The 26,445-nt window shown below is 43.1% G+C and overlaps 1 protein-coding gene across 1 annotated transcript in view; it reads right to left on the bottom strand.

Annotated features, from left to right (window-relative positions):
- Window positions 1–1,808: 1,808 nt before the first annotated feature.
- The window catches only part of LOC124619320, a 60,992-nt gene continuing 36,355 nt past the window's right edge, over window positions 1,809–26,445 (bottom strand). The window contains exons 2-4 of the mRNA XM_047145629.1: window positions 9,922–10,159; window positions 5,258–5,621; window positions 1,809–4,319 (exon numbers count right to left, since the gene is read on the bottom strand). Coding sequence (XP_047001585.1) covers window positions 4,120–4,319; window positions 5,258–5,621; window positions 9,922–10,158 — 801 coding nt within the window. The 5' untranslated portion in view covers window position 10,159 and the 3' untranslated portion in view covers window positions 1,809–4,119. The remainder of the gene's footprint in view (window positions 4,320–5,257; window positions 5,622–9,921; window positions 10,160–26,445) is intronic.

The following is a 26,445-nucleotide window of genomic DNA, read 5'->3' on the forward strand; positions in this document are numbered from 1 at the left end:
GCATCATAGATGAAACAATGCAGCCTCCTATGGATGAATCGGTGAAGGCATAACTCAACTTGTGCTTTTCTCAAATTACATCACCCTGAAACTGATGGATCAAGGCAACCAGGTGAATGCAATATTTCGTGACTTGCAAAAAGCATTTCACTTCATATCACATTGCCATTTACTAGTAAAGCATGATTGTATGGCATATAAACAAAATGTGGCTGGATTGGGAGTTTCTCGGTAGGGAACACATGATGTATTATTTTGGATGGAGACTCATCAATAGAAGTAGAAGTAAGAGTCAAACAATGGAAACTCCAAGTAGAAATATCACCAGTATAGGAAAAGACAGATTGCTACTTACTGTAAAGAAAACACCTCACATCACAGATAGTTCAATTCTGCTCCGAGATGCTGGAACTGGTCATCACGTGTGTGTGTGTGTGTGTGTGTGTGTGTGTGTGTGTGTGTGTGTGTTTTACTGACAAGGGCTGTGGCAAAAAACTTTATGTGTCTTTTAACTTTTAATTTTGCCTTTCTGCAACCTTGTGTATCTTATTTACAGTAAGTAGCAATCTGTCTTTTCTTACATTGTTGAAGTAGAAGTAAATTTAGGCATGCCCCAGGCAAATATGTTGGGACCTGTGTTGTCAATGTTGTATGTTAATGACCTGGCAGACACTCTTAACAGTAATCACACACTTTTGCAGATGATACTGTTATCCATAATCAAGTACTACCTGAAAAAGTTCCACAAATGTTTTCAGATGTTGATTTCAGAGAGGTCAACTTCCTTCACCTGTTCAGAAATGTAAAACTGTGCACTTCACAAAACAGAGAAAAGTAGTATCCTACAACTACAATATCCGTAAGTCACAACTGGAATTCCATACAAATACCTGGATGTAACAATTTGTAAGGATATAAACATAATGATCATATAAGCTCAGTAATAGGTAAGGGAGTTGTCAGGCTTCATTTCATTGGCAGGATACTGGGAAAATGCAGTCAGCCTATGATAGGAACTGCTTACATATCACTTGTGTGTTGCAGCTTATGATAGTGCTCAGGTGTGTAGGACCCCATCCCAATTACAACTAACTGCACATATTAAAGTATACAAAAAAGGATGGCATGAGGGGTCACAGGTTTTCTGACTCCTGGGAGAGCATTACGGACTTGTTGAAAAACTTGAAATATCAGATACTCGAATAGAAGACACCAGTTATTCCACCAAAGCCTACATACACAGTTCTGCGAACCAGAATTCAGTGAACGATCTAGAGATATTCCTCATCTCCCTATGTATCTTTCCTGCAGGAACTGTAAAGAGAAGATTATATTAATTGTAGCTTGCACAAAGGATTTTAAGCAGTCATCCTTCCTGCACTACTTATGTGATTGCAATGTGAAGAAAACCTAAAATCTGATATCATGCTAAGTACCTTCTGCCACACACTTCATGGTGGTTTGCAAAGCACATGTAGACTTAGCAGCTTCCTCTTAGCCCTGATTTGTATGAATCTTTGCTGTTACTTTATTGAATGGAGACCAAATTTTGTTATGATACTATGTCACTACTGGAAATAGAAAATAAAAAACAAGACAGCACAAAGGGCATATGATGAAAAATTGTGTATTTGGTACTCACCTTTAAAATCAGTGCATGTTGGACAGTGATTCCCCATTCACTGAGTAAGATTTTAGAATCATTGTACAGACCAAATATCAGTAATAATATACTGTTTTGTAGAAGTATAGAAAGAGCAAATCAGAGGAATGAAATGTGCAGATTGTTCTAGTCTCTCTTCTTAGCCTACATTTCTATAAGGAAATTTATTCTTTATTTCTTATGATCAATGGCCATGACTAAGCACTAATATTAAGTATTAGTCTGTTTGTTTTGTGTACAAAAACATTTAATTTGTCTTTAGCAATGTCACTACACATCTTAACACACTGTGATGAACCAGATGTAAAAATTCAAGACAAATATAAAAGGCACATCATAACACATCCTCTTTGTGTAGAATACAATGGTACTGCAGCTGAACTGATCCAAGCACACATCATGTTACACTTCCATCATACTTGCAACTCTCATTCCTAAAGATTTTAATTTACATTTATTGAAAGAACATATCTCAAAATATGACACAAAATTTGAAATCCACATAATCATATATATTTTACAAGCACAACAATCTATCAACAAGCTAGCTAAAACTGTTTGGTTTAAATATAATTCTCTAGACGTTAACTCCCATTGCCACACCTGTACTGAGGTGGTTTGGGGGTATATTTAACATACATGATAAAACTCTTCTAAACATCTTCATTATCCCAGTCTTGAAACACTAGGTACATGAACCTTTCAATAAAGTCATCAACAAAGAGCACAGCTTCTGCATTTGACAGCAGTACATACAATTCTTTCAATACATCGGCATAAACAACTGTAATAAATATAATGTATAATAAAACAAGATTTTATTTACAAACTGAATAATGAGTCTCGAAACACTTCCACATTGGACAACAGAGGTGATTGGGAAAGTTCAGTCTGTAAATCAAATACTGAAATTAACTGTAACTGTTTGTTTAAACAATAATTCTGCGTATACAATTGCCTTTGTCTTATAATTTCAATGAAAGAGTATAGAGAAATGAGTAAACTAGAACATCCAAGGATGGCAAATGTTGAAAGAAAGCTATATTTCAGAATGGTGTTGGCTTAGAAAGAGTAATGCACTTTGTAACAGTACAGAGCATATTAATACGAGTTGTTTGGAAAAATACAATTAAATAATGACTAGGGTAAGATTCTTCCCCTCCCCTTCCTTCAAACCCCAAATTTTTATTAGAAAATTATACAGCAAAAGAGAAATTTACACTTCCAAATCTTTTCATGCCCAGTACTCAGCAATAATACTTTTGAATTTCCCTTTATCATAAATTTATTTCAATCTTGACTGTAGACAAATAGCAGGAAGATACTAAAGGTATGGAAAAAAATCTTGATTTAAAAAAAATTTCATTATGTTTTATTGTGCTCACTGAATCAAATAAGAAGGTCAATGATAATAGACTAGGTAGGAAACTACAGCCTCACTGGATTCATGTCAGATGTCTTTCAGTGAATTTGGCATGTCCAAACCTTTCTACGTACTGTCTAATGTGTCATGACATATTATTGGTTTTAAAAGTACATGCTAATCATGGCACATACACAGTTCTGTCAATCAGTTGTGCACTGAGATAATAACTACAAACAAAGCACAATGAATTTACCAATGAGATGTAGTGTGTTAATGAACAAGGATAGCTGCAAACTGAAAAATAATTATGGAAGCTCACACAAAAACAATCTTTTGGAACATGAATGGTCATGTCTGAAAACCGATGCACATTATCACAGAAAGCATCATACTGTGTCCATATAACAACAGAAAAGAATGCAATACATGAAAATGATTCAAATACATGTCCAGTGAACAAATTTTAACAAAACACACATTCACAAAAATACATTTCACTCACGTATATGCAACAGCGTGCATTTTGCACAAATTATTCTGGCTGAGGACAAGGCACCAGAACCTTGACGAACAGCAGCAGCACAATATGCTGAAAGTATCTGCGATGATCGTGAAGCACTACTTTGCACATTCCCACAACAATAATAATCACAGAAACAGCGCAATGCACCTATCTGTAACTTCCAATACTGGTTCAGCACAACATTCTAAAAAGTGACAAGCTTTAGTAAAAATTCACTCATGTAATGTTCCATGTCTACTTATTCACACATCAAACAATTGCTATTACACTGGGAACAAAGCAGTCTTTATATGCATGCCAGGCTGAGTGCACCATTATACACAAGTGAAAATCGGCACATACAAGGCACAATCACCATGTAACTGAATGTATTATGATGAATAGCAACAATTAGTACAAAATATTCATCTGGCTTAAATGGGCATCCTTTAAAACATGGTCCACAATGGATACCATTACAGTTATGTAAGGACAGTCTTCAGTAGCCAGTGAACATTTCTCACAAAAAAAGAGGCAGAGATGCCAATTGTTCATCTCTAGACACATGTAATGTATAAAGCAATTCAGTTACAATTCTGAGCGTGGCTCTTCTTGCTCAGAAGACAGCATGGGGACGAGAGTTTGCAGAGAGAAGTACCGACTGCGATCGCCCACCTCCACACTTGTGATGTGCTGGAAACAGCAGGGCTGTGAGATGTGTGACTTTGTCGGCAGCGGAGGAGGGGGTGGCTGTGCAGACCGACGCCCTCGTGATGTTTTACTGCGACCTGGAACCAAGTACCATGTAAAGTCATATAACAAAGGTACTAAATTACACCAAATACACAATGCAAGATGAGTAGCCAAATCATTTGCTTTCATTAGCATCTCACATAACAGAAGGGTGTGAAATGCTACCTTTTATTTATTACTGTAATTATTAGCTATTGCTTAAAAATGTACAATGGACTGCTGGTAGGTTACTGACCAACAACATTTGAAAACAAATAATCACAACCATAGCACAGTAAAGTTACAAATTACACTTCAGTCACAAACAACTAGGGCAAGATATTATGTTTCAGGGAGTTGTAAGATAGAAATTACTCTTACTTGGCCATAAAACTAAACTCTGCATTAGCAGATTTTGTCCATAATTTTTTCAATTATAATATATTTCCTGTTTTGATTTAGATACATACCATTTTTAGATACAATTTTTATAATCTGGACCCAATATACCTCATTGTTGACATGACATTGACACTTATCTCCTTCTCCCTCCATCAGAGAGGGTGAGACATACATTGGTTTTATGACAATGTTGTAACTACAGATTGTGGTATTAGGAAGAAACACTTTTTGTTGTGTTTGGAAAGCTATTTCCAGTTTTCTGATTCTTGCTTTCAATCTTTCTTTATATATTCCTTCTGTAATCCATTTGCCCAGACATTTAAAGCTATTTACGTTTTGTTGTTCCACATTTTGTGTTTAACTTGGTTGTATTGTCCATGAAATTTGACACTAATTATGCTTCTTCAACAAACTCCTAATAAACCTGCTTGTGGATTATCCAGCTTGCAGATCATGCACGATTAGTTCAGCAATTTTTGGAAAAAAATGTAGATTCTACATTATTCATGTCTTTTTGGTTATCTGTGCAGTCTCTGATCTGCATTAATGTGGGAGTTATGTATGTGTGCATCAAAAGGTTGAGGCATCGCACCTGGTGCAGACAGGCTGATGTTCTCCGGCGAGGAGGTGAGGCGTTCGACGCGGCCCGCCATTTCATCGGCAGCACGCTCCGAGTCGAAACTGAGGCCGACGAGTGTGGTGTGGTCAGACGAAAGGTGCATGGTGTGGAAGGCACGCCCAGCCACTCGGTAGTTGGTGAGGTTGTCGATGGTGTCGCGCCACAGTGCAAAGCATGTGCCACGTTCAGCCAGTACGAGTTGGATGCGGCGCTGAGTGCGTGCGCGTGCTGCCCCCAGGTCCAGCAGCAGCACAGGCACACCTGTGCTCTCGAGTCGCCACTCGTCACCACTGGTAGAGCCCAGGTACAGGTTTGCTAGCGAACCGCACACGTACACCTGCAACCGACACCAGTCCACACGGTCACATGACAAGCTCCGCTAACCTACAGTATAAGTGCCAATGGAAGGAAAGTTGACAAAGATAAACAAAGTAGCACCTTTATTGGGTTGTATACAGATTAGTTTCCAACCTCTGCAGACATGATGGCTCATGCAGGAAACATATGAACTACACTGATGGGATATATATAAAACAAAGATGATGTGACTTACCAAATGAAAGTGCTGGCAGGTCGACAGACACACAAACAAACACAAACATACACACAAAATTCAAGCTTTCGCAACAAACTGTTGCCTCATCACGAAAGAGGGAAGGAGAGGGAAAGACGAAAGGATGTGGGTTTTAAGGGAGAGGGTAAGGAGTCATTCCAGTCCCAGGAGCGGAAAGACTTACCTTAGGGGGAAAAAAGGACGGGTATACACTCGCACACACACACATATCCATCCACACATATACAGACACAAGCAGACATAACTATATATATATATATATTACACCAAACGAAAGCGTTGGTATGTTGATAGGGACACTAACAAATATAAACACACACACAAAATTCAAGCTTTTGCAAAGCACGGTTGCTTCATCAGGAAAGAGGAAAGGAGAGAGAAAGACGAAAGGATGTGGGTTTTAAGGGAGAGGGATAAGGAGTCATTCCAATCCCGGGAGCTATATATATATGCTGTGACTTACCAAACGAGAAAGTGCTGGTAGATAGACACAATAAAAGAAACACACAAACATATATATATATATATATATATATATATATATATATATATATATATATATATATATGTGTGTGTGTGTGTGTGTGTGTGTGTGTGTGTGTGTGAGAGAGAGAGAGAGAGAGAGAGAGAGAGAGAGAGAGAGAGAGAGAGAGAGAGAGATATTAACATTTTACGACCACAGGTGAGGTAATCCATTGCAAATGGGAAATGCTGGTACATTAATAACAGGTGTAACCACTGGAATGTTGAACGCAAGCATGCAAATGTGCATGCATTGTGTTTTGCAGGTGCTGTATGTCAGTTTGTGGGATGGAGTTCCATGTGTCTTGCACAAGGGAGGTTAATGATGCCTGTGGATGATGCTGGAGTTCTCGTCTGATGATGTTCCATATGTGCTCGACTGGAGACAGCATTATCCTGTTGGGAAACATCCCCTGGAATACTGTTCATAAATGGGGGCAGAACATGTCGAAGTACCAGACTGACATACAAATTTGCAATCAAGGTGCATGGAATAACCCTGAAAGTGCTCCTGCTATCATGCAAACTCCCACCCCAAACCATAACTCCAGGTGTCAGTCCAGTGTGTCTAGTTTGCAGACAGGTGGGTTTCAGGCCCTCAACTGGCCCTCTTCTAACCAACATGATGGCCATCACTGCCACTGAGTCAGAACCACCTTTCATCAGCAAACACAACAGACTGGCACCCTGTCCTCCAATGACCTTTTGCTTGACACCACATAAGTTTAAAATGGCGGTGGTTTTGGGGTCATTGGAATGCACGCTACATGGTGTCTGGCTCGGATCTGCCCTCGAAGTAAACAATTTCTAACCATTTGTTGTGTCACTGTGGTGCCAAATGCTGCTCATATTGCTGCTGCATTGCAGTACAATGCGCCAGAGACATATGTCGAACACAACTGTCTTTCCTCCCGGTAGTGCCACATAGTTGCCCAGAGACTGGTTGTCTTGCGACCGCACATGCAAGCAGTCATATGCAATGGCTACATTCCTGCCCAGCAATTCTGCAACATCACAGAAGGAACATCCAGCTTCTCATAGCCCTATTGCATGACCTCATTCAAACACAGTGAGGTGTTAATAATGGTGTCTTTGTCATCTTAAAGACGTTCTTGACTAACATCAACTCACCACATCCAATCCCAAAGGTACCTAATGCTTAGGATCACTACAGCGTGTATTTAAGGCAAACCTGATTTGCATCTTTGTAGCAGCACTACTTATGCCACTCACGCGACTGGCATGTAATCTGAGGAGACATCATCTCACAAACACATCTACCAACTTTTGTTTATGTAGCAAAACTCTTTTTTGGTGCTGCGATTTTTTTTTTTTTTTTTTTTTTTTTTTTTTTTTTTTTTTTTTTTTTTTTTTCCCCCCTGTCAGTGTCAATGCAGCAAGCATGATATGTAGGGAGATTTTATCAAGTGCTGCTTAGCATATGATTTGATTTGGAATATGTAACGACCAGTGCAGCTTAACTTTAATTGTGCTTTACACTATATCATATTTTACAGAGTTATATTATGCCACCATGTATCTTCCTACAGAAACCACTCACGCATGCCATGAATACTTTCGGTGAGGGATAGTGAAATGCTCTCCAGTAGTTACAAACTTTAGCTAACAGGCAACAACATGTTTATTGAGAATAACATGCCAGTAAAAAGATGATTTCAAACTCATTTACAGTCATTTCAGCAACTCTGCATGGTACTTTTGCTCTCACTGTTGTAGACATCCTAAACACCGAGTTGTCTGAAAGTTAACATTGGCTACAATCAGAAAAGAATCAATACCGGTCAATGTCTTTTGATTTTATATATGATAGTCCTATTGGCCACTGCACCAAGATTCACATGATGATGATGATGATGATGATGATGAGGTCCCATACTCCGAGGAGTGTATGGGACAATGAGGGGGACCCGCACCGCTATACTAGGCAAGGTCCTAATGGAGATGGTTTGACATTGCCTTCCTCCAACCATAATGGGGATGAATGATGATGATGAAGATGACACGACAACACTCAGTCATGTTGAGGCAGCAAAAATCCCTGACCCCGCCGGGAATCGAACCCGGGACCCCATGCGCGGGAAGTGAGAACGCCGCTGCAAGACCACGAGCTGCGGACAAGATTCACATAGAACTGTGGAAATATTAATGTCATGATGATGTAGTCTTTTATCCCAACTGTTCAGTCGGTGCATCGATGAAGCAATGATGGAGTAGGATTAACACTCAGGGTGAAAGGATAGCAATGATAAGATTTGCTGTTGGCATCGCTATTGTCAGTGAGACTGAAGAAGATAGGCAGGAACTGTTGAATGGGACAAACCAGTCTAATGCGCATTGAAAGTAGAATGAAGAGAGACGAAAAACTTAAAAACTTACATCAAAATTGAAGACTATGTAGTAGCCAAAATACACTCAACTGACAAAAGATATGAGATAGCGATATGCACATATACAGATGGCAGGGAGAGTCACATGCACAAGGTATAGAAGGACAGTGCACTGGCAGAGCTGTCATTTGTACTCAGGTGATTCATGTGAAAAGGTTTCTAACGTGATTATGGCCCCACAATAGAAATTAACAGTCTGAATGTGAATGGTAGTCGGAAATAGATGGATGAGACATTCCATTTCCGAAATTGTTAGAGAATTCATTATTCTGAGATCCACAGTGTCAAGAGTGTGCTGAGAATACCACATTTCAGACATTACCTCTCACTGCAGACAATGCATTGCCCAATGGTCTTCCTTAATGACCGAGAGCAGCGCTGTTTGTTTAGAGTTGTCAGTGCTAACAAGCAAGCAACATGTCATACGCTAAATCTGCATATCTGCAGTGACGTTTAGATATTGAACAAAGTGCGTGCACGCCATAGTTTGTAACTAATTTAAGTTTTTTTTTTTTCATAGAGTTCAATAATTTTCACCCTGTACGTAAGCGTGAAACTCGCTAAACGTCATCCAAGTCAAAGGTGCAATAGCTGTTGTACAGAAATTCGCCAATATCTGTGGGGTAAGATATATCAGTAATGACAGAAATGTGAGTGTTTACATTAAAGTCACCAGAACAACGCAGCAGCTCGCACATCGCAAACATCACGCTTGATATGGCATAATGCACAAAAACTCACTTCATATTTGGAAATTATTTCCCGAAACGCTCGTCCGGCCATTGAAAAAAATCGCGGCTAGGAGTAGTAAATGTCACTGTATGGCAAACAAAACCACACGATCCCTTGCTAGCAGACGACTATCTCGTTTAACGTGACGACGTAAAACACTGCCGCTGAGTTTTCAGTTGGCTTCAAATATGGCGGCGCCTTGGCCAGCCCAAGTTGTTTATGTATGTCGTTTTCTCTCGAGCAGTCAACTGAGGCAAGGAAGTCAGCCGTGTAAAATGGGCTTTAACAGACGAGACTAGTTCAGGAATAAAACACCAGGGGCGCTGCAGTAGGCTCAGTTCTCTCGAGTAGTCAGTCGCGACGAGGAAGTCGATCGTTTTGAGTCTCGCGAGGTGACGCACCTGGGTCTTGAGGCTGCGGAAGGCGGCCTCGACCTGGAGGCGCTCCTGCTCGCTGACGGAGGAGGAGTCGTGCTGGCCGTCGTCGGTGTCGGCGCTGCTGGCGCCGCTGGAGGAGGCGGCCTCGCTGCCCGCCACGGAGTCCTTGCGCGAGCGCCGCTGCAGCCGCCGGTCGCGGCCCTCCAGCTGCGGGCACGACCCGTACTGCCCGCTGCCAGCGTCAGCCAGCGAGCTCCGCATCCTGCACAGCACACACCACCGACGCGTTATGGAAATGAACGCTCCGAACCAGCTACAATAACGTAATATATTTTTAATATTTTAAAGCCGACCGGAGTGGCCGTCGGTTCTAGGCGCTACAGTCTGGAGCCGCGCTACCGCTACGGTCGCAGGTTCGAATCCTGCCTCGGGCATGGATGTGTGTGATGTCTTTAGGTTAGTTAGGTTTAAGTAGTTCTAAGTTCTAGGGGACTGATGACCTCAGAAGTTCATAGTGCTCAGAGCCAATATTTTAAACGACAGTCCTATTTCGGTTTATTGCCAATATCAAGTGCCATCTAGAAATGCTAGAACACCAGGGGCGCGAAATGCTGGAACACGTGAGGAAATACTGACTCTACGACTTATCTTAGAAGATAGTTTAATAAAAGGCAAACCTAATTTTCTAGCATTTGAAGACTTAGAGAAAGCTTTTGACAATGTTGACTGGAATACTCTCTTTCAAATTCTGAAGGTGGCCAGGGTAAAATACAGGGAGCGAAAGGCTATTTACAATTTGTACAGAAACCAGATGGCAGTTATAAGAGTCGAGGGACATGAAAGGGAAGCAGTGGTTGGGAAGGGAGTGAGACAGGGTTGTACCCTCTCCCCGATGTTATTCAACCTGTATATTGAGCAAGCAGTAAAGGAAAGAAAAGAAAAATTTGGAGTAGGAATTAAAATCCATGGAGAAGAAATAAAAACTTTGAGGTTCACCGATTCTGTCAGAGAAAGCAAAGGACCCGGAAGAGCTGTTGAATGGAATGGACAGTGTCTTGAAAGGAGGATATAAGACGAACATCAACAAGAGCAAAACGAGGATAATGGAATGTAGCGGAGTTAACTTGGGTGATGCTGAATGAATTAGATCACGAAATGAGACACTTAAAGTAGTAAAGGAGTTTTGCTATTTGGGGAGCAAAATAACTGATGATGGTCAATGTAGAGAAGATATAAAATGTAGACTGTCAATGGCAAGAAAAGCATTTCTGAAGAAGAGAAATTTGTTAACATCGAGTATAGATGTAAGTGTCAGGAAGTCGTTTCTGAAAGTATTTGTATGGAGTGGTAGCCATGTATGGGAGTGAAACATGGATGAAAAATAGTTTGGACAAGAAGAGAATAGAAGCTTTCGAAATGTGGTGCTACAGAAGAATGCTGAAGATTAGATGGGTAGATCACATAACTAATGAGGAGGTATTGAGTAGAATTGGGGAGAAGAGGAGTTTGTGGCACAACTTGACAAGAAGAAGGGATCGGTTGGTAGGACCTGTTCTGAGGCATCAAGGGATCACAAATTTAGCATTGGAGGGCAGTGTGGAGGGTAAAAATCATAGAGGGAGACCAAGAGATGAATACACTAAGCAGATTCTGAAGGACGTAGGTTGAAGTACTGGGAGATGAAGAAGCTTGCACAGGATAGAGTAGCATGGAGAGCTGCATCAAACCAGTCTCAGGACTGAAGACCACAACAACAACAACAACAACAACAACAACACCTGCATACCCACCAACTTAAGGGTAGTAACATTCCAGGAACGCCTCTTCAGAATATTTGCATTCTTTGTTGCCTATTACTTGACAACTTTCCCTTTTGTGTGATTATTTAAAGTATATGAAGCATAAAACCAGTAAAGACAAGAGACAAACAAAGACGGTACACATTTCTTCAGTCCTTACGTCCAGCATTTTTTTTTCTCTCTAATCTTGCTACAGCTTTACAGGGTGTTCTTTCCTTCCTGCGAAAAAATCTATCACCTCAAACGGTTTGCTACACGAAAAATCAAAATGTCGTTGTCTAGTAGTGAATATGCTGTTAATACGAATAGTACCCAAGAGTGGTGTGGTTTCTCGGTTTGAATACGTCTATTTTGTCACTGTCTGCTTCATAAAACGAAATAGGTCTTTCTAATGTTACACCAATTCTAACACGTGTCCAATAAGCGAGACTGTTTCAGCACAAATGGTCATTTTTATGTACCTCGTTTACATAAATAACACAATAATTCATGAAGTACCAATATCAAATGCTTATTAGGCCTACTACAAGCAAAAAGTTTTGTGTTAGGAAATAGTTTCATATTTCATTCATATGCTCCAGTTTCTCAAGCATAAGATCGAAAATTAAAGTACGAAATTTTTATATAAATTTGAATAGTTATATTTTTTCCACATAATTTTTGTGACGTCCTGGTTTTTCTCCTTACTCGCTCTAACATACGATCTTGTCATTATTAACTCTGTGACTGTTCCTGCCATTGTCAAAATTTATTCTCCAGTTAACATCACTAATTCTGCGAGAATCACCGGTTCAATTACCCTGCGCTTATTCTCCGGCTAGGCGTCATTACGTGTTCGTGCAACGCATTTTCCCCGTTAGTCCGGCTGCTAATCGGGGCCTGTACAACTGTTAGTGCAGCGGTCTGGCAAAAATTTCCTGTCAAAATTTTCTTCGATGGACCGAGTAGATAGTATCTAATCTTTCTTACCTGTTTGTCGCTTATTTCCACTCTGGTAGTCAGAATATATGGATATGGTTAATAATTACAACGCTCATCATTCGCATACCCTATCAACTATATAAAGAAACACCGATTGGCATTCATCCGTTCGTCTTTATTACTCTGCTCAGCTCATATAGTCCCGCCCCCTTTTGTCGACAGGAAAGCTTTTTATTTCTAAATGCCACGGTGATTCCCCTGGAAGAGATCTCACGTACGCTATGCACGCATTAAAAAATCAACTAATGATTCGTTCAAAAATCAACTTAGAATGTGTTCAAAAATGCTCAAAATATAACCGGGACGCGTTTCAAAATCTTATGAATAATCAGCAGACCAACATGCGCTGAATGCCAGGCGCTTTGTGAAACAAGGTTTCTTTTTTCAAGAATATGAGTTTGGCACCCCCCTGGAATTTCCGCCCGGGGCAAATACTCCCGTTTGAAAAGTTTCCACACCGACACTTGTTTGTGCCATTCAGCCTGCATAGTTGCTAGGTACGATGTTGTTATATTTGTTTACAGTGTACTTGTGTGTGGCAATCCAAGCAGTAGGGCGTGAGTGGACGATGGGATTTATTAGTGCAGAAAAATCTGACATACTCATGGTATATGGAGAGAGTAAGAAGAATGTAGTTCGGCCTTGTATGGTGTCTGCGGCAAGATATCCCAATAGACGCCAAAGACCAAGCGCACGAGGAAGAGGCTTGAGTCACACAAGTCTCTTACGCATTCTCCATCAACATAGGTTCCATCCGTATCACGTCTCCCTCTATCAAGAGCTGCGTGGTAACGATTGTGAGAATCGTGTTAACTTCTGTACATGGGTATTAAGATAGGATACTCCAGATGTATGATGTATCTTGTTTACTGATGAAGGTACATTTATCAGTCACGGCCAGGTAAACCGCCGAAACATGCACTGTTGGTCTGTTGATAATTCCCGTTGGCTTCTTCTGGTGGAACGTCAGATTACGTGGAGTGTAAACGCGCGGTGTGGGACAGTGAACTATCAGCCCATAGGCCCTATATCGATAGGTGGAACACTGAACACGCAAAAGTATGGCAGGCACCTAACAGACCATCTTCCACGGGTGCTAGAAGACGTTTCTTTGCGGACTGGGAGGAACCTGTGGTACCAACATGATGACTGTCCAGCTATACTGCACGAAGTACTATAGCATGTCTTCGCGATTTGTTTCTAAACCGTATGATTGGGTGCAGACAACTTGTACCTTGGCCGGCCCTTTCCCCGGATTTGACGCCTGTACATTCTTTTTTGTGCGAAAAGCTGAAAAACGCTGTGTACAAGGACACGTGAACTACATCTGGAGAAATGCTACAACGTATTACTCCAGCCAGCTTGGATATCTCTTCTAAAATGCTAGTACATGTGCAGCAGTCGTTCCATACCAGACTAGAAGCGTATATTGCCACTGCCGGTGGTTATTTTGAATACAATCTGTGATGGTCAGTCATCTCGTTACTGGTAGGAATCTACATAATTAGAGTATGCACTTGTTTTCTACCACAGGTATTGTGCAAGTGTCGGGGTGGGGGCGTTTCAAAATACAATATCTCGTAAACGAAACGCACTGCAGTACTGCAACAAACACAACCGACATTGTAATTTACCCTTATTTTAGTTTGTTACTAACAATACGAGCCCCTGACTACCAGTTCATTGTGCGAAAACCGTACATTAATAGTGCTTTCATTTCCGCATTATCTATCATGCGAGTTTTAGGGGATTCACCCCGTATAGTTGTAAAATGGTCACATATCTTTGGAAAAACAATCTCTGTACAGATACAAACTCTCGCTGATGCGTGGATTATCTGTTTGATCTTCAGTTGGACGAGGATCGCCTAAAAAGCAGAAAGCTGGTTCATAACGAAATATAAATTAAATGTTATTGTGGAACGTCAGTACCGTGCATATCCGTTCTTAAATTGTTTATGTTTCTCGTAATACCGACGAAATATTCCACAAATAAGATAAGCGAGATCAATGCACTTACAGATACAGACATTTTTCCTTCGCTCAGTATTTGGATGGAAGAGAACATAAAATCGATGATACTGGTATTTACCCTCCGAGTGGCTTGCGTAGGAAATACAGGGATAGTCATGAGAAAAGGTACATGCTTACAAGTGAATGCTATTACGGGTGATATTGATTTTGAACAAAAAGCTTCATATGGATATATGCACTACCCCGAATGGCTTCCAAGATAGAACACATTTAATATCACTTCCAGCGAAAACGTGTCGTAGTACAAAATCAAACCACCGCAAATTTCCTACAAAAAATATCCCATTCATTTTTTTCTAGCACTAATAATTTGCGCGAAGAGAGCGCAAGAATACTGAAAATCTAGACCGACGGGTATGCGTTGTAGCTTAGGTAGGTTCTGCAAGCCAGTTTGAGGTACTTTTCCGACTTCATAGAACAAAAGTGTCGTGTATCAAATTGTTCGTCTCAACTTCCTCTACATTACTGTGGTACGTCGTAAACAATGTCAACGTTTTAATAATACAGAAAATAAATAACAATTTACATTAAATGTGTTCTAGTTCGGAAAACTTCCAGAACAGGGCGTATTTCCAAATGAGATTTTTCGTCCAGAATCTACTATCAACCCTGAGAGCACGTATCTGTCCTCTTGATTCAGCCTATATGTAGACGAAGATTATTAGCTTGGGGCATTCAGAGTGTTCGCCCTAACCACTTCGGTCATATTTCGCACAAACAAGAACTCCAATGGTAAAGTTAGAAACACGGCAGAACCCGACCATATTGGACTTGTGGCTGCGGAGACGCAGATGTGCGACCTTGACGCGAACGGACGTCAGAAGCCCATGTTGGTGCTAAAGCGAATCTCACGCTGGATAGTGCAAATAAACTGCTTTGAGTATACGTGAGGGCGTGACTCATCGTTTACAGCACCCACTCCTGCGCGGAAAACCTTTTATGATCACTGGCGACGACGGAGACACACGGCGCGCGCGCAATCATTAACACCCTGCATACGCAGTCGGTATAACTCCTCGTCAGGCCCCAACAACGGCCGACAACAGCACGTCTCATTATCAATTTTATTGTTATTACATGGAACTGACCATTGACGTTCACGCGATACTCCATTTTTGCCCCCTTCGTCTCGAACAATGGTCGTCAAATTGCGGCCCTGTTCAAGTATTCTAGTAGCCCGCGGTAGATGCATTTTATAATAATATGCATCTACAATGAAGCGCCAAAGAATGTTCAAATAAAGAGATACGTAAAGGCAGAATACGGTGCTGCGGCTGGCAAAGGCTCTATAGCACAACAAGTGTATTGCGCAGTTGTTAGATCGGCTACTGCTACTATAAAGGCATGTCATCAAGATTTAAGTGAGTTTGAACTTGGTATTATAGTCGGCGCACGAGCAATGGGACAAAACATTTCCGAAGCAGCGATAAGTGGTGTTCTCCCCTGCGACCAATCCACGAGTGTATCGTGAATATCAGGTCCGGTAAAACAGCAAACATCTCTGCGGCCGGAAAAACATATTGCAAGAACGGGACCAACAACGACTGAAGAGAATCGTTCGACGTGACAGAAGTGTAACCCTTCCGCTAATTGCTGCAGATTTCAATGCTGGGCCATCAACAAGTGTCAGTGTGCGAACCATTCAACGAAACATCATCGATAGGGGCTTTCGGAGCCGAAGGCCCACTCTTGTACAATTGGTGACTGCACGACGCAAAGCTTTACTCCTCGCCTAGGCCCGTCAACACCGACATTGAACTGTTGATGTCTGGAAACATGTTGCCTGGTCGGCCGAGTCTCGTATCAAGTTATATCGAGCGATGGATGTGTACAGGTATGGAGACAATCTCATGAACCCATAGACCCTGCATGTCAGCAGGGGATTGTTCAAGCTGGTGGAGTCTCTGTAATGGTGTGGGAGATGTGCAGTTGGAGTGATATGGGACCCCTGATATGTCTAGATATGACTCTGACAGGTGACACGTACGTAAGCATCCTGTCTGGTCACCTGATCTATTCATGTTCATTGTGCATCCGATGGACTTGGGCAATTTCAACAGGACCATACGACACCCCATAAGTCCTGAATGGCTCCAGGAAAACTCTTTAAGTTTAAACACTTCCACTGGCCACCATACGCCCCAGACATGAACATTACTGAGCATATCTGTGATGCCTTGCAACATGCTGTTCAGAAGAGATCTCGACCCCCTCGTACTCTTCCGGATTTATGGACAGCCCTGCAGGATTCACGGTGTCAATTGCCTCCAGCTCTACTTCAGACGTTAGTCGAGTCCATGCCACGTCGTGTTGCGGCACTTCTGAGTGCTCGCCGGGGACCTGCACGATATTAGGCAGGTCTACCAGTTTCTGTGGCTCTTCAGTGTAGGTTGTTAAGACTGTAGTTTTTCTGCCCAGTAACAAACAACAATACTTAAGAGTCAGTAGACTTTACGGTGCGCTTAATTTTAACCGACGTTGATGAATTTGGCGTATTCAAGCTAATTAAAGTTTGTCGCTTATGTCAGGGCGGAGGGGTAAGTAGCGTAGGTGCTGCTGGATTAGAGAATGTGAGGCGGAAATGTTTTATTGCCTTTAGAACTGACAATTCAGGCGAGCGCGACTTGTACCGATCAGCTGCTATGGTATAAATTCCAAACGGAAATAACTTGGATTCGTGAATGCGCTTTATAGAGAAGATCACGTTCACCAACAAGACAACACTTCCTCAGGTAATTACAGTGTCACAACTCTGAGGTCGCTGAAGGTGGCAGAATCTGCAACAGAGAATAGTCGCCCAGAAGTGTTCCGAATGGTGCCGGCTTTTAACAATCAGAACTTGGAGGCCAGCGGCCAACTTATCGCGCCATGACTATAGCTAGTCAGTTGGGGGCTCATAACACACTAATTTATGTAGGTTTCCAAATAATATTAAGATCGACACATATGCGACCCAAAGTGCCAGCCCACACTGCCAGTATTGGTTCTTCAGCAAAATAAGTTTGACGACCAGTAGTCTACAGTTTCCTATGTTTACAAAACAACATCACGCGTTCTCTGGCCTAATTTGTTACACGTACAATCCACATCTACACCTCTCAAGAGAATAGTCAATATTCAGGGATGTGACAGGAACGATCACCCGTAGCAAAAATTTCCAGTAAACATGGGCCTTAAAATGCGTGCCTTAAGATATATGAGCACTTGTTCATCTTAGATACTGTGAAACAAATCTTTTCTACTGCAAGCTCTTTGTTCTCCATATTCTGAGAGGTGGTGGTATGGATTAAAACAAGAAAGAATGTTCAGTAAACATGGGCTCTAAAGTGCTGTAAGCGCTTGTTCATCTTCACTACTGTGAAACACTTCTCTTTTATTGAACAAGTGCTGACATCTCTTAAAGTATGCATTTTAGAGCCCTTGTTTACTAGACAATTTTTTCTTATTTTGATCCGTGCTGCTTCCTCCGAAAATACGGGAAGCAATGAGCTTGCAGCAGAAGAGACTTGTTTCGCGGCATCGTAGATGAAGAATTGCTGATAGCTCATAAGCTATGCATTTTAGAGCACACGTTTGCCAGATTTTTTTGCTTCGAATGATCGTCCATGTCATATATATGAATATTGGCCACTGCTCCTGCGACACGCTGTATAAACTCAGTAAGCCACTGTAAAGTGCATGGCGGAGGGTTCATCGTACCGATACTATTGATTTTCCTGTTTATTCCATTTTATAACGGACGAGAAAAAAAGACTGTCTATATGCCTCTGTACGACACCTAATCTACTTCCTCTTGTTCTCATGATCCCTAGGCGAGATAAATAGCGCTTGCAGCATAGTAGTCGCACAATCTTCTTTGAATAAAACTTCTCCAACTTTACCCAACTGGGTTTCGCTACAAAATTGTTGAGCATTGCTGCTACATCTTCATATGAGCTCAATAAATCAGTTACGGTCATTGCATGGCGTATGTGAATTAGTTCGGTGCCAGTTGCTATGCCTGCTCGATAAGGACCCAAACGTGACGTCTCCCGGGGTGATTAATTTTTTTGTGCCGTTTGTTGCTACACTGATGAGCTGAAACATTATGACCGCCTGATTAACAGCATGTTTGTCTACGATTAGGGCGAAATATAGTAGCGATCCTGCACGGAATCGAGTCGACATCTCCTTGGTAGGTTTCCGGAGGTATTTGGCACCAAATGTTTACACGCTGCTCACGCGTTTCTCGCAAATTACTGGCCAGGGGTTTGTACGCGTGGAACTGCCGTATGCGGCACGATTTTGGCCTTACGAGACAGATAGGTATCACATTGGAAGATGTCATCGTCGTCGGAGAAGACATCAAGCCTGAAAGGATGCACGTGTTCCCTAATAATGTTCCTGTAGTGCGCAGATGTCTTGGTGCCTTCGCTTACCACCAAAGGTTCCGAGAAGCCAAGTGAATGTCTCCCACGGCATAATACTGCACCCATAAACCTGCGACTGTGGTGTGGTGAATGTTCAGAGCAACTGTTCGCCTGGATGACGCCATATCCGGAAATGATCGTTGACATGGTGTAACAGTAAATGTGATTTACCCAACCAGGAGACAAGTCGGTGATCGTATGTCCACTGCGGTCGTAATTGACCATGTGATTGGGTCAACTTGAGGAGGTTTAAGAGGTCGTCTGCTACAGAAGCCCATGTTCCACAATGTGCACTGTATGGTGTGCTCTGAAAAATTTGTGCGTGCAGCAGCATTGTGTTTTTTCGTCACAGAGATGCCACAGGTCACTGTCCTACTTTACGGAGCAGACAAGCCTCCGAACCCTACGTTCTGTGAAGAGTCGTGGACGTCCAACCACTTTGCGCCCCATATTGCCACTTGTCCTGCTTTACAGAGAGGGCAAGCCTCCAACCTCCATGTTCCATGATGAAGTGTAGACATCCAGCACTTTGTCGCCTACTCATGGTTTCACCGACCTTTAGCCACTTTCCATAGACGCTCACGGCAGAAGCATGCGAACAGCTGACCAACTTCGTCGTTGTCGAAATGCAAGTTCTCAGGTATGATGATGAGGTCCCATACACCGAGGAGCTTAGGGAACGATGCAAGAGACCCACGCCGCCGACTAGGCAAGGTCGTAGCGGAAGTGGTTTGCCATTGCCTTCCTCTGACCGGAATGGGGATGAATGATGATGATGAAGACAACACAACAACACCCAGTCATTTCGAGGCAGGGAAAATCCCTGACCCCACCAGGAATCGAACCCGGGACCCCGTGCGCAGGAAGCGAGAACGCTACCATAAAACCAGGAGCTGCGGACGTTCTCAGGTATAGGACCAAAATAATATGCCGTTTTCAAGAGTCTCTTATGTCAGTGGATTCACCTCATTTGCAGTCACACAGAAGCTAGAATGATTTTCCATTCATAATTGCTTTCATGATACACTTTTCTTACTGCGTCATAGGACTGCACTCCAGCAGGGGGGATTCAGCCTTGTGGTGACCAGTAAATGTCAGAAACATAGCGAGTGCGAGTCCAGTGTTGAGGGTTGCATGTACAGATATCAAGGCGCTGCTGTTACGATGGCGCTGCGATTGCTTCCTACTCGTCGGCTCGTACTCTTAATAAGATGTGCAGGAATATCAGTTGACATGTTATGTACACAGGACAACATGTATACTATGTGACAACACAGATTCCATTTCCTGTCGTTTCACTGACATGATGTCATTACTACTGAGGTCCGCCCCAGTAGCTGAGTGGTCAGCGTGACGGATTGTCGTCCTCTGGGCCCGGGTTCGATTCCCGGCTGGGTCGGAGATTTTCTCCGCTCAGGGACTGGGTGTTGTGTTGTGTTCATCATCATTTCATCCCCATCCGGCGTGCAGGTCGCCCAATGTGGCGCCGAATGTAATAAGACCTGCGGTATGGCGGCCGGACCTGCCCCGCGAGGGGCCTCCCGGCCAATGACGCCAAACGCTCATTTCCATTACTACTGAGGTCCAAAATGTAATTTTACTTATATTTTGCTACTATACAGGGTGGTCCATTGATCGTGACCGGGCCAAATATCTCACGAAATAAGCGTCAAACGAAAACACTACAAAGGACGAAACTTGTCTAGCTTAAAGGGGGAAACCAGATGGCGCTATGGTTGGCCCGCTAGATGGCGCTGCCATAGGTCAAACGGATATCAACTGCGTTTTTTTAAATAGGAACCCCCATTTTTTATTACATATTCGTGTAGTACGTATAGAAATATGAATGTTTTAGTTGGACCACTTTTTTTGCTTTGTGATAGATGGCACTGTAATAGTCACAAACGTATGGCTCACAATTTTAGACGAACAGTTGGTAACAGGTAGGTTTTTAAATTAAAATACAAAACGTAGGTACGTTTGAACATTTTATTTTGGTTGTTCCAATGTGATACATGTACCTTTGTGAACTTATCATGTCTGAGAACGCATGCTGTTACAGAGTGTTTATTTGTAAATACCACATTAATGCAATAAATGCTCAAAATGATGCCCGTCAACCTCAATTCATTTGACAATACGTGTAACGACATTCCTCTCAATAGCGAGTAGTTCGCCTTCCGTAATGTTCGCACATGCGCTGACGCATGTTGTCCGGCGTTGTCGGTGGATCACGATAGCAAATATCCTTCAACTTTCCCCGCAGAAAAAAATCCGGGGACGTCTGATCCGGTGAACGTGCGGGCCAATCCACCTGTCATGAAATATGCTACTCAATACCGCTTCAACCGCACGCGAGCTATGTGCCGGACATCCATCATGTTGGAAGTACATCGCCATTCTGTCATGCAGTGAAACATCTTGTAGTAACATCGGTAGAACATTACGTAGGAAATCAGCATACATTGCACCATTTAGATTGCCATCGCTAAAATGGGGGCCAAATATCCTTCCTTCCATAATGCCGCACCATACATTAACCCGCCAAGGTCACTATGTTCCACTTGTCGCTGCCATAGTGGGTTTTCCGTTGCCCAGTAGTGCATATTATGCCAGTTTACGTTACCGCTGTTGATGAATGACGCTTCGTCGCTAAATAGAACGCGTGCAAAAAATCTGTCATCGTCCCGTAATTTCTCTTGTGCCCAGTGGCAGAACTGTACACGTCGTTCAAAGTCGTCGCCATGCGATTCCTGGTGCATAGAAATATGGTACGGGTGCAGTCGATGTTGATGTAGCTTTCTTAACACCAACGTTTTTGAGATTCCCGATTCTCGCGCAATTTGTCTGCTACTGATGTGCGGATTAGCTGCGACAGCAGCTAAAACACCTACTTGGGCATCATCATTTGTTGCAGGTAGTGGTTGACATTTAACATGTGGCTGAACACTTCCTGTTTCCTCAAATAACGTAACTATCCGGCGAACGGTCCCCACACTTGGATGATGTCGTCCAGGATACCGAGCAGCATACATAGCACACGCCCGTTGGGCATTTTGACCACAATAGTCATACAACAATACGATATCGACCTTTCCTGCAATTGGCAAACGGTCCATTTTAACACGGGTAATGTATTACGAAGCAAATACCGTCCGCTCTGACGGGATGTTACGTGATACCACGTACTTATACGTTTGTGACTACTACAGCGCCATCTGTCACAAAGTGAAAAATGTGGTCCAACTAAAACGTCCATATTTCTTTACGTACTACACGAATATGTGATAAAAATGGGGGTTCCTATTTAAAAAAACGCAGTTGATATCAGTTTGACCTATGGCAGCGCCATCTAGCGGGCCAACCATAGCGCCATCTGGTTTCCCCCTTCAAGCTAGACGAGTTTCGTTCTTTGTAGTTTTTTCGTATGATGCTTATTTCGTGAGATATTTGGCCCGGTTACTATCAATGGACCACCCTGTATACACAGTTTTCATTTTCTAGCAATCGATGTACATAAGGTTGCTTGCTCCTCTGTATCAGATTCCTCTGGTTATAACCGGTTTTGGCAAATAAATATTTCTAGTGCAGCTCATGGTGTACAGAAGATGTCCTTTAATAAGTTTCTTAAAGCTGCGGAGCATAAGGTTCAAAAATGGCTCTGAGCACTATGGGACTTAACTTCTGAGGTCATCAGTCCCCTAGAACTTAGAACTACTGAAACCTAACTAACCTAAGGACATCACACACATCCATGCCCGAGGCAGGATTCGAACCTGTGACCGTAGCGGTCGCGCGGTTCCAGACTGTAGCGCCTAGAACCGCTCGGCCACTCCGGCCGGCGGAGGATAAGGTATAAGAGATTTTTACTGTTGAGAAAATTTAGAAATCCTGGATTTGAAGCTTACTTTAGAACGATTCTCCTGCCACCAACTTACACTTCGCGTAAGGATCCCGAAGATCAACTCCTCACGCCACTGTACAGCGGATGGCCGTTTGTGCTTCAGACCGACATCGCAGGTTTTCTGTCCTATTCCATTTGGTATAGAGCGAGGGTAAAAAGGCTGTCCTTATACGCGCATATCTCTATTATCTTATCCTCGTAATCCGAACATGACGTATAAGATAATGGAAGCATCAGTGTCGCACATTCTTCGCTCCAGATATATGCAACAGGGATTCGCAATAACAAACTCATTTTCGTTTGACAGATCTGTATTTAAGTCTCCCCAGCATCTTTGTTAAACTTTCCTTTATGGTATTATGAACCTAGCTGCGTATCTCTCAATTTGTTATCATGTCTGTGTCACGCATTCTTAATAAGAATTCCAGAAGCTAGGGTACTATCCTAGGAGCCGTAAGGGCGCAACATACGCGATTTCCTTGTGAAAAGGGTAGTTGCTACTCATCACATAGCGGAGATTCTGAGTCGCAGATAGGCACAACAACAAGACCGTCAGAAACTGAGCTTTCGGCCAACAAGGCTTTCGTCGAAAATAGACAGCATACAAACACATACACACGCAAACGCAAATTACACGCACATGATCACTGTCTCTGGCCGCTGAAGCCATCCTGGGTTTTCTAATGTTTGACTTTTCCTTTTCAGATGCATTTATTTTTCCCAGAAGCCTTCCAACGAATCTAATTCTTCCTCCGATTTTGCGTAAAACACCCATTTTATATCACTTCTTAGTGTTATCTCTAAATATTTTATCGTTGCGCCCGACAACGTGAATTTACTGCTGATTTTGTGATTGCACTCTGTTCTCATAGGTCTTTCCTTCTTTCCAGTGCAAAGCATGTTGCATTTATCGCCATTCAAAGGGAGTTCCTATTCATTATGCCACGTAGAAGTTTTGTCGCACTCGTTCTGCATTTCCGCGCGAACTCTACACAGCACGTTTGGATTTGGTACTGTATTTAGTTATCATTTATGTGTGAGAAAAGTAAATATAATTCTATATGACTACATGTTCTTTCGTAGATACATGTCCGAAAGAAGAGGCACCACTAATTCGATCAGGAGCTGTATTCAGTACATGTCGAAAGAGATATCCGACGTTTAGCTGCAGTGGGGAATTGAACAAAAGAAATTGGGTTTGTACGGAGGCATATAGACAGTCTTCTTTCCTTCGCTCTCTTTGTGAGTGGGGCCGGCCGGAGTGGCCATGCGGTTCTAGGCGCTGCAGTCTGGAACCGAGCGACCGCTACGGTCGCAGGTTCGAATCCTGCCTCGGGCATGGATGTGTGTGATGTCCTTAGGTTAGTTAGGTTTAATTAGTTCTAAGTTCTAGGCGACTGATGACCTCAGAAGTTAAGTCGCATAGTGCTCAGAGCCATTTGAACCATTTTTTTTGCGAGTGGAACAAGAAGGGAAGTGCGTAGTAGTGGTACAGGTTACCCTCCGGCACGCACTGTACGTTTGGCTTACGGGGTGTGTGTAAACATAGGTACGGCGAAGGCGAGTTCGGATATGACGACGCAGGACCCGCTGGCGCGTAAAAGGAGACTACAGAGCTCGTTTCTGGCCTCCAGTGGGCAGTGGTCCTAATGGCTGGGCTCGTCAGCGTACGTAAGTAAAGCGCCGCTGTTAAGAGAGCGCGGAAGTGCAAGCCGTGGAGCACAGCGGCCGGTGGTGCCCCTCCCCCTTCCCAGCGGCCGGTCTCATTGCTCGTGTTTGCCGTCCGGGGCCAGGTCGATCCCCCCTGTTGCAGCGGGCCCAAAAGGAACGCGACGAGACTGGGAGGCACAGGCCCACAGAACAGTCCCCGGGAGCGTGCTTCACCTTGGACAGCCCAAACCCACCTCAGCCACGCACGTCCCACGCGCCTCTCTGTCGTCGATCGGCGGAGGAAAAAACTCCTCGCCATGTGCTCCCCCTCCCCCCCCCCCCCTCCCCAGAACAGGACCAGTTCCCTACCGAGGCGTGAGCCGCCTCCGTAGCTCCGGCGAAAGACTTAGTCACAACAAACAAGCGGGAAACGACAGGAAAAGCGGAAGCAGATTCCCTGTTCAGAAAAATACATCTGCGACGCAGACACGAGAAGCGGCTGAAGAACAGACGGATTGCGATGTCGGTCGAGACCCTCCGATGCCTCCACCTATCGAGATATTCTCGACCGGCGGACGGCGTACAAAACTGAATGCAGCCAAATGTCACAACACAACTGAAGAAAGACAAGAAAAAGGACTCCAAAGGTGTCAGTACTGAGGCTCACGGAAAGAATACCAGCCTGAAACTCGATGGAGATGGATTGAGACTACGGTCCTTTAGTCAGCATTACTGAACTTCTCTTAAACTTATAAAACACTCACTCTGAATATTAATATAATAAAAACCTAACTTCGAAATTTGCATCTGTACGACATTTCGATTGTGACTCAGAAGATGATACAATTACGTTACAGATTACTATTTTCATTCTATCAACAACTGGTTTTAAAATAATGTAGAACATAGCATCTGTACCGAGTACAGCTACGGCTGTCTTATTAAGAGAGTGCAACCACTACACAATATCGAGACTTTACATTCAGGTCGACGGATAGGTTGTACTATTTATGATGTCACTTTATCTGGCAACATCAACAACGTAAAGAAACCAACTTTAAACAAAGAAAATATTCCACTGTCGAGTCAATTAATGTGACCACTTCTCAAAGGACTGAAAACGACCGTTTGCAGCACAGACTACCGCGAAACGTGCAGAAAAAGTCAGTGAGGTTCTGAATGGTACGAACAGGGGTGTAGCGCCACGCCCACTCCAGTGCCGTGGTCAGCTCCGCTAGGTCTCTCGGTTCTGGCGCGAACAGCCCCATCGAGTGGTCGCACATTTTCTCAGTTGGGTTTACATCCGGGGAGTTTGGCGGCCAGGGGGGTACGACTCATCCTGGTCCTATCTGAACCACACTAGTACACTGCCAAATGGTTCAAATGGCTCTGAGCACTATGGGACTTAACATCTGAGGTCATCACGCCTCTAGAACTTAGAACTATTTAAACCCAACTAACCTAAGGACATCACACACATCCATGCCCGAGGCAGGATTCGAACCTGCGACCGTAGCGGTCGCGCGGTTCCAGTCTGAAGCGCCTAGAACCTCTCGGCGTACACTGCCATCTGTGCGTCATTTTGCTTTGTCTTACTGGTAGATGCCAGAGCGCCGAGGAAAAATGAACTGCATGTACGGGGTCGACATGGTCCCTCAAGGATAGATGAATACTTATTTTCATCCATTGTGCCTTCCAGAAGACGATATCACCCAGGGAACGTCAAGAAAGTATTCTCCAGACCCTAACGCTCTCTCTTCCTGCCTCGAACC

Source organism: Schistocerca americana, chromosome 6, assembly GCF_021461395.2.
Source record: "Schistocerca americana isolate TAMUIC-IGC-003095 chromosome 6, iqSchAmer2.1, whole genome shotgun sequence".
NCBI classification, from domain to species: domain Eukaryota; kingdom Metazoa; phylum Arthropoda; class Insecta; order Orthoptera; family Acrididae; genus Schistocerca; species Schistocerca americana.